The following is a 9,361-nucleotide window of genomic DNA, read 5'->3' on the forward strand; positions in this document are numbered from 1 at the left end:
TGCACTTGCAGTAATGATAAAGATTCACTTTGAAGATCGCCTATGTTTGAAAGGGTGAGATGCTGCTGTTTAATTTATTGTAACCACAGAGCTTTAGTTTGAATGTCACATTTGAATATGACAGCTGTAGACGTAAATTTGCCCTAATGCATGTAAGGACTTGGCAGTGTTGATTGCCTGTGTCAAGTAAACGCTTGATTCATTGATCTGCTGTAGTGTGATGTGTCACGCAAATAACGCGTGTGTCGTGAACAACATTAGCGTGAGAAATAATAGTTGAATCGGAGGTTTACTATACCATTCTTTAAATGTTTTTTTCCTATCAATATTAACTTGCCATGTCTAGTCAGACAAGGATTCAAAAGATTGTTTAAAAAATAAGTAAATATAAACTGTATAATATGTTTTACCATTGAATGGTTTTTCAACTTAGTCAACATTTTTTCTGCAGTGCCGGATGGCGTCGGGTGGGTGAAAAGTGTAGGAGTCGAGAAACTTCATGATAGTAAATAACGACGTTACTGTATTTCTGCCTTAGCTAACACAAACCCACACTACGAAACTGTCATTTTTCATTCAAACATGCCTCGGAAAAAGCCATTCAGCACCAAACAGAAGAAGAAACAGATGCAAGTGAAACGGGAAAGAAAGAGAGGTAACGTGAGCTGCAATGACAGCATTTTCGGCACGCACACTTTCTAACGTTAGCTAGCATAGCTTTTCATTTTACTAACTTGTAACGTTACGCGGAGAGTTGAGTAACTTGGCTAGTTAGTGCTGTTGCTCCTGAAAGCAGACAGCTATGTTAAGTTGCCCGATATATTTGTACGAATTAGCTACAATTAAAGAATAGGGACGTCGTTATTTTTTGCCATAACATGCATATCTTATGTATCTGGGTCTTTCTAGCAAACGTTTGCTACCTTGCTTGCTTGCTAGCTAGTACCTTGGAGGTGACGACGTTACAGAGCTAGCAATGTGTGTGACCTTATCGCTCAATTGTATTGCTGGCGTCATTCATTGTCATTGATGGGGCTGAAGTGGGGAAGTATTGATGCACAGAAATCAGCATCACTGTACTACACTGGTATTGTTTTCACTTTGTGTAAGCTCTACTGCGCAGACTCGCTATCAAATTATGTAATAGGATAGCTAAGCTATCGCAAATTGAGGGTATAACAAAAGGTGTTGGAGATCACATACCTACACTCTACAGCTAGTAATGAAAATATATTTATTATGAAAACATCCACTGTCGATTTATTACATAAGGTTAGTATTGAGACGATTACTAAATGTATAGATAGCTATGTGTTATGCAATGTAGATAGCATATATGTAAAAGTATATGCCCTCGATTCTAAAGTAGAACGTTGTGGAATGTGGTCTTTGTTTGGTACCAAGTGCTGACATAGAGGCTAGTTTTCATTCTGTCCTCTGTGTGTTTGTGTCCCAAATAGTGCCCTATCCCCTATATATAGTGCACAACAAAAAGTTGTGCCCTATATAGGGAATATGGTGCCATTTGGGAAGGGTTCAATGTAACTCTCTGATTATGATGCCCTCTCCGCCTCAGGTGAGCCAGGCTCAGGGCCCAGCAGCCGTAATGCCAGTGTGGAGCGGGGGATGGACAGGGAGAGACAGTCGGACACCTCAGATAGCGAAACCACAGATGTCAGGAGGATAAACCAGCAGCCCGGCATCAGGGAGGGCAGATACGATCCCAATAGGTGAGTTACCAATACATTAGCATAGGTAATACTTAGCTCTGGTCCAGGGGATCACACGTGGCTTACTGATGTAGACGCAGAGCAAGCCACACGTAACACCCGGGACCAGCGCTAATGTAATACTGTACTTCACCTGCTATGAAACCAAACACAAAGACAGGTGTGTTATTGCTGGGCTTGAACAAAAGGGTTAATGGAAAGATTCATTGGAGCTATGTCTATAGATATTAAAAGTAAGAGGCCGAAAGAGACAAAATAATGAAATGAGAACATGTTACTGTAGGAATCCTGAACCATGAGCAAACAACTTTGACAGAGGTCAATGGTAAATTACAAAAACTGCTGTTGTCAGAACAAACACCCACGTCACACACACCTGATATTCATGACTCTGCACACAGATGCTTTTGTGTCCTTCACACACTCGCCCTGCCCAATTTACCCCTTCTACACACAGCTATACTCATCTCTCTGTCCATTCAGGTTCCGTCTGCACTTTGAGAAGGAGAGCAGAGAGGAGGTGGAGAGGAGGAAGAAGCTTGCCAGAGAGAAGGTTCTGGACCAGATGTTAGACAAAGACCTGGAGGTTGACATCAGCGACATCTACCCCACAGAGAAAGGTCAGCGCTCCTTGACCCTGAGCCTCACAACAACCTCTTAATGCTGTTAAATAAAGGTCTCAAATGGCACCCTATTCCTTATTTAGTACACTCATTTTGACCTAAGCTATATGTGCTCTGGTCGAAGTAGTACACTATAGGGTGTGATTTGGTACTTGACCTGTACCCTGAGCCTCTCAATGCTGTTAAATAAAGACCCACTCTAGTGGGAGTTTTGACATGGTCTTTTCACTTTGTGTCAATGCTTGACGTATCTGACCTCCAATCTCAGGTCTTGAGTTTCCGCGGCGACCTCCGTGGAACTATGGGATGAATCGTGAGGAGCTGCTGAGGAAAGAAGAGAAGTCATACCGGGAATATCTGAATGACCTGCATTCCAGAAACCCACCTGGATCCCTCAGCCACTTTGAGCACAACCTGGAGGTGAGGAAACGATATATTCAGAACCCTTTATACACCCTTTATAAATGCTCTTCAGGGAGGTGGTAGCCTTGAGGTTAGTGACCGGTTAGTTACGGGGGGCGTATTGTGTCAGCAGAAAGGTCCATTTTGATGGATAAATAAAGAGCTATTAATTCTACAATATTCCATAATCTTGAATTAATTGTTTTAAAAACCACCTTTTTCTCTGACACTGAGCAAAACCTAGGGTATGTAAAACCTATATACTCTTCATATAACTTAACACTTTATACTCCCCCTCTTCATCTCTCCCCTCTTTCTCTCAGACATGGAGACAGTTGTGGAGAGTGTTGGAGATGTCCGATGTGATCCTGCTCATCGTGGACATCAGGCACCCGGTGGATCATCTCTTTTAAACTCCTCCTACTGTCATTATCTGCTGCTAGTCATGTACCATAGTATCAATATCAACTTAGTACTGTCACCATGATAATGTAATTAATAGTCACTATTATGGTGTCATTATGCGTTGAACCATATGGTGAATTGCATACATAGAGTATCCACCAGGTGGAGCCACAGACAGAGTAAGTTATACATGGCCAGTACCAGTCTATAAGTCGTTTGCCAGACCGAGCATGCATGTCTTAATGAATGTGTTCCTGGTGTGTCCCTCCCATGCAGGTGCTGCAGTTTCCCCCAGCGCTGTACCACTACATCACTGGGGAGCTGCAGAAGCAGGTGGTGGTGGTGCTGAACAAAGCTGACCTGTGTCCCCCTCCCCTGGTGCTGGCCTGGACACACTACCTCCAGACACAGTTCCCCCACCTCCACTGTGTCTGTTTCACATCACACCCCGGCCAGCCATACAGCACAGGTGGGTGGGAGTGAGGGTGGTACTGGAGCGAAAGTGCCACACAAGACGAGGGAGAATAATGAGAGCTGATTGGTGATGTTGAACTGTGTACTTGATCACCAGATGAACCTTTTCACTGTCTGTATCTGTCTCTGTGACTCTAGTGCTTCAGAAGAAGAGGATGAGAAAAAAGGGTACATGTGGGTGGGGACATGCTGGAGGCCCCACCCACATCCTGAAGGCGTGTCAGGAAATCACAGCAGGAAAAGGTGAAAGGGACACACCCACCTGGGTGGCTTAGTACCTATTTCACACATGTATTGCTAACCATGCAAGTCTGTAATTACTTAATGCTTTGGCCAGGTACTTTCCATAGCATAGCTAATTACTGTTGAATGAAGGATTGATGTCTTCGTACAAAGATCTGTGGGTGCAGGGTTGTAAGGGTATATCATAGAAGAACCAACACTGAATGGAAGTAGTCTTAAAATAGGCTGAAGACAAGTAAGGCTGCTTCCCGATTATCCACTTTTTTCCAGAAGTGTGCAGAATGAGTGGCTGTAGGGAGTGTTCACCTTTGTTACCCCCCACCCCCTTGTAGTGGACTTGTCCAGCTGGGAGAAGAAGATCCAGAGAGATGCGGTTGCTATGGGACCAGAGGGAGAGCAGTCAGAGGAGGGGGCGGACTCTGTGCTAGTGGAGCACCAGAGTGATGTTGCCATGGAGATGAACAGCCCCTCCCAGGAGCTGTATAAAGATGGCGTACTCACGCTGGGCTGTATAGGTGAGCAGCCATGTTGGAAGCTTGCTTTCCTACCTCCCAATCAGTAATCTGTTGTCACTGATTAGTAACTTGATAAATTAAGTTATGCTTGTGTACCTCAAAGCTTTGTTCCCCCACCAGCCCCCTCTGGCATTCTGAAATGTCTACTACAAAGGGAATATGAATATATGTATAATGTCCCTCTCTCCCTCCCTCCCTAGGCTTCCCTAACGTGGGGAAGTCATCGGTATTGAACAGTCTGGTAGGTAGGAAGGTGGTGAGTGTGTCTCGAACCCCCGGCCACACCAAATACTTCCAGACCTACTACCTCACACCCACGGTCAAACTGTGTGACTGCCCTGGACTGGTCTTCCCTTCACTAGTCAACAAACAACTACAGGTAACTGAGAGGAGGGAGTGGGTAGGGTGTAAGTGTGTATGTTTGTGTGTGTGTACTATGTCCTCCCATTCCCTTAGAATCCCAGGTCTAATCACTTTTTGGTGACAGCCTGTGAAGGAATTGTCTTGGAGAATAGAAGAATAAATGATATTCCCTCTGGCCATTTGAAGGCTGTACCACTGTACCAATCCGTACCACGTTTAAGTCTCAACTACTGCGAAGAGCTTTGTGTATAAAAGCAATCATTACCCGTCAACCCTTTTCAAACTTTTTCTCTACTTTTTTTTCCTACCTCTCTTTCTCATCATGCTTTACTCTTTCTAAACACTTTTCCTCCATTATTTTGTATCTATGCCTCTTCCTCCATCTCCCCCTCTCACACTCCTCTTCTCTGCCCTTTCTCCCTAGATCCTAGCTGGTATCTACCCAGTGTCTCAGCTGCAGGAGCCCTACAGTTCTGTGGGTTATCTGTGTGAGCGGACCCCCTTCCTGTCGGTGCTCAAGCTCCGGCACCCCAGCGTGGAGGGCCCACAGCATGCACCCAAGGGGGGGGAGAGGGAGAGGGAACAGGGACCCGAGCACACCTGGACAGCCTGGGACGTGTGTGAGGGTAAGGACCACCTCCAGTCTGGCTCTAGAACCTCTGGTCCGGTTCTAAACTGTTGAAACACGCCCTCCAGTCTGGCTCTAGAACCTCTGGTCCGGTTCTAAACTGTTGAAACACGCCCTCTTCTCTGGATTCTAGAACCTCTGGTCCGGTTCTAAACTGTTGAAACACGCCCTCTTGTCTGGATGTCAGGGAGACATTTGGGAAATTCTCAGGAACAGTTGAAATTATAATACAACAACAATTTATCGATTTTTGTTTTCTCTCCCTACGTCTCTTTCTTGTTCTCTCTCTTCCCTCGTCTCTCTCTTTCTCCCTGTCTGTCTCACAGCCTGGGCAGAGAGGAGGGGTTATAAGACAGCGAAGGCAGCTCGTAACGACGTGTATCGGGCAGCTAACAGTCTGCTGCGGCTGGCCGTTGACGGGAGGCTGTGTCTGTGCCTCAGACCACCTGCATACAACGATCAGAGAGGTCAGTACACAGGTCATACAACGATCAGAGAGGTCAGTACACAGGTCATACAACGATCAGAGAGGTCAAAACACAGGTCATACAACGATCAGAGAGGTCAGTATACAGGTCATACAACGATCAGAGAGGTCAGTACACAGGTCATACAACGATCAGAGAGGTCAGTACACAGGTCATACAACGATCAGAGAGGTCAGTACACAGGTCATACAACGATCAGAGAGGTCAGTATACAGGTCATACAACGATCAGAGAGGTCATAGACCGGTCATGACAAACAGTGAGGCATCAGGCATATCACTATATCACTACTGTACAGACAACCAGAGACTCATATTTAAAAGGGCAGACAGACATGCAGGGGAAGGTCAAATCCCAGCAGGGGATCTATGTTCATGTTCATCTGGCTTCTGTCCTTTAAACTGATGACTGGGGCTTTGTACAAAAAAAACATGAAGAAAAGTGTTTTTGATTGATTGATTGATTGATTAATTATTCAACTAATGGATTTGCGCTACACAGAGCAGTGGGAGTCCCACCCAGACCTGGCAGAGATCATCGCTCTACAGGGACGGAGGGAAGAGGAGGGGGCAGGAGAGAGGGATGAGGAGGAGGAGGGAGAGTCCAGCTCTGAGCCGGAGGAGGAGAGGGATAGGGATGCTGATGATGATGAGGATGGTGATGATGAAGATGAAGGGTTTGGACACCCGGCAGTGAAGGAGAGGAAGGGGCCAACCAGCCTCACAGTCAACATGTTCGATGTCCTCCGGGAAAACGAGTGCGAGTGAGGGACAAGGGGAGAAAGAATGAATTAAAAATACAAAGTGCTTGATCTCTCCCTCTACACTCACTGCACCTTCATTCCATTTTCCTTTCCTTGACTTGCATTCCTTTAACATTCTGACTCAGCTCTTCTTTCCTCTACTCTCTCTCTCCCCAACCCCTCCCTCTCCCAGAGGTTACTAAAAGCACTCTGATATTGTATAAAACATGTTCATTTCTCCATGCTGTGCCTCTGTTCTGCTTGTTCACCCATGCAGCTGTACTTAGACTGCATTTAGACAGGCAGCCCAATTCTGATCTTTTTTCTACTAATTGTTCTTTTGACTAATCACATCCTATCTTTATCACAGCTGATTGGTCAAAAGGCCAATTGGTGAAGGAAAGATCAGAATTGGCCTGCCTGTCTAAACTATTGTAGGATTACATTTGGTTTGGTTTTTATCATTTTCCTGTATGTAGGATTTTACTATTATTATTTTCCTTAAAGCTGGTAGGGGCATTGTGGTGTATTAATCATTGATTGGTTTTCAATCTGTTTATTGATAAGTGGCCTCACAGCTGAGATGCCAAAGGTCAGATAAGCTCATTAGACTGCATTTTATATGGTTCTAACCAATTCAGTGTTATATTTTAGAGTCTACTAGGGGCAGTGTTCTTCAATCCTGGTGCAGGAGACTCAGTATTGGACTGAAACAAAAGCCTACACACCTTGTGGGTCCCCAGGACCAGGCTGGAAAACATCTGATTGAGTTTAAAGACCTGTTGTTGTGGACTATACATGTAGTGTTTGAACTACTACAGAAGAAAACTGTCAGAATTTGCTGTTACAGAGAGCCACTCACGTGCAGCACTGTATCATGACTTACTTGAGAGAGAGTTTGGCCACCAAAAAGCACTCTGATGTTCTGAGATAGTATCACATGGTTCCATAGCAGCCAATATTGACCAATACAGTAATGGTCCTGTTAATGATCCTAAATTATGCCAGCTATGCAAACCAGCTGAGTAGCAAGAATTTAGGACGAGAGTCTAAATACTGGAAGAATGGAACGACATTAATGTTGGTTAAACTTCCATCTCTATCTCTCTATGGCTCTGTTCTAATGTTACAATCTGTCAGGGCTGGATTCTAGTGTGCTGTTGCCTACTGTTGTACCTCATTGTTCCTGTTCTACTGAGGGAACACTACAGCACAGTGCTGTGTTACCGTGTAACAACATGCACTGTTCTGGTCTACACCAATGGCACACTTAGAAATATACACGCTAGGGCCATTCGTTTTTCCTGTCTGTGTGATTGATCAGGAAAAACTCTGGGCCGTAGTGTGCCTAAGCAACAACTAGGGACCCAGCAGAGTTTTTCCTACCCAGGTGACCAGGAAAAACTCCTGTCCCTAATACACACCACTCTGGTTTCCGATATGGAGATAGATGTGTTAATGCTCTTTGTTTGAATGATTTAAACAGACTTGTACGTGAGTGTTTGGATTGTGTATTTGCTGCATTCTTTATTTCATTCCTGGTATGACAATGAACTGGACTGCTCTCTGCAATAAAGATAATCCATGGAACAATGTATGTCTGTATTTTTATGCTCTTTCTTCATATAGGATTTACTTTAGCAATCTGGGATTGGTGTATATACATTTTTGGACTTGTTTTTGTTTTGAATTTTTACCCCATTTTTCTCCCCAATTTCGTGGTATCCAATTGTTAGTAGCTACTATCTTGTCTCATCGCTACAACTCCCGTACGGGCTCGGGAGAGACGAAGGTTGAAAGTCATGCGTCCTCCGATACACAACCCAACCAAGCCGCACTGCTTCTTAACACAGCGCGCATCCAACCCGGAAGCCAGCCGCACCAATGTGACGGAGGAAACACCGTGCACCTGGCAACCTTGGTTAGCGCGCACTGCGCCCGGCCCGCCACAGGAGTTGCTGGTGCGCAATGAGACAAGGCCAAACCCTCCCTAACCCGGACGACACTATGCCAATTGTGCAATTTTTGGACTTTTAGGTAAATTATTAATAGTAATTGATTCTTGATGAATATAATGTATAAATGCCTAATGAGATTATTTCAGCTGTTTTACCCCATCCCTCAACTGTTAATCAAAAAAGTGGTCGGATGCTTTGTTGTTTGAATCTCAGATTGCCCTTTTAAGATACTGGCACATAAAACAAGTACACTAGGATACTACCTTTTCAACAAGTCAGTTTGTCAAATTTCTGCCTTGCTAGAACTGCCCCGGTCAACTGTATGTGCTGTTATTATGAAGTGGAAACATCTAGGAGCAATAAAGGCTCAGCAGCGAAGTGATAGGCCACACAAGCTCACAGAACGGGACCGCAGAGTGCTGAAGCCTGTAGTGGGTAAAAATGGTCTGTCCTCGGTGGCAACACTCACTACCGAGTTCCAAACTGCCTCTGGGAGCAACATTAGCACAATAACTGTTCGTCGGAAGCTTCATGAAATAGGTTTCCATGGCGAGCAGCTGCACACAAGTCTAAGATTACCATGCGTCGGCTGGAGTGGTGTAAAGCTTGCTCCCATTGGACTCTGGAGCAGTGGAAACATGTTCTCTGGAGTGAGTAATGCCAACTAAAGTTTGGTGGAGGAGGAATAATGGTCTGGGGCTGATTTTAATGGAAAATCTTAACGCTACAGTTTACAATGACATTGTAGACGATTCTGTGCTTCCAACTTTGTGGCAACAGTTTGGGGAAG

General features: G+C 44.8%; 1 protein-coding gene across 1 annotated transcript; it reads left to right on the forward strand.

Annotated features, from left to right (window-relative positions):
• Positions 1 to 441: 441 nt before the first annotated feature.
• LOC139391396 (guanine nucleotide-binding protein-like 1) lies at positions 442 to 8,206 on the forward strand. Its single transcript, XM_071138928.1, has 12 exons — positions 442 to 655; positions 1,577 to 1,730; positions 2,214 to 2,350; positions 2,622 to 2,773; positions 3,079 to 3,150; positions 3,437 to 3,629; positions 3,773 to 3,877; positions 4,210 to 4,392; positions 4,593 to 4,771; positions 5,180 to 5,381; positions 5,710 to 5,850; positions 6,373 to 8,206. The coding sequence occupies exons 1-12, from the start codon at positions 583 to 585 to the stop codon at positions 6,636 to 6,638; spliced, it is 1,857 nt and encodes a 618-aa protein (XP_070995029.1). The 5' UTR covers positions 442 to 582; the 3' UTR covers positions 6,639 to 8,206.
• The last annotated feature ends 1,155 nt before the right edge of the window (positions 8,207 to 9,361 follow it).

This window comes from Oncorhynchus clarkii, chromosome 3 (genome assembly GCF_045791955.1).
Source record: "Oncorhynchus clarkii lewisi isolate Uvic-CL-2024 chromosome 3, UVic_Ocla_1.0, whole genome shotgun sequence".
Classification (NCBI taxonomy): Eukaryota; Metazoa; Chordata; class Actinopteri; order Salmoniformes; family Salmonidae; genus Oncorhynchus; species Oncorhynchus clarkii.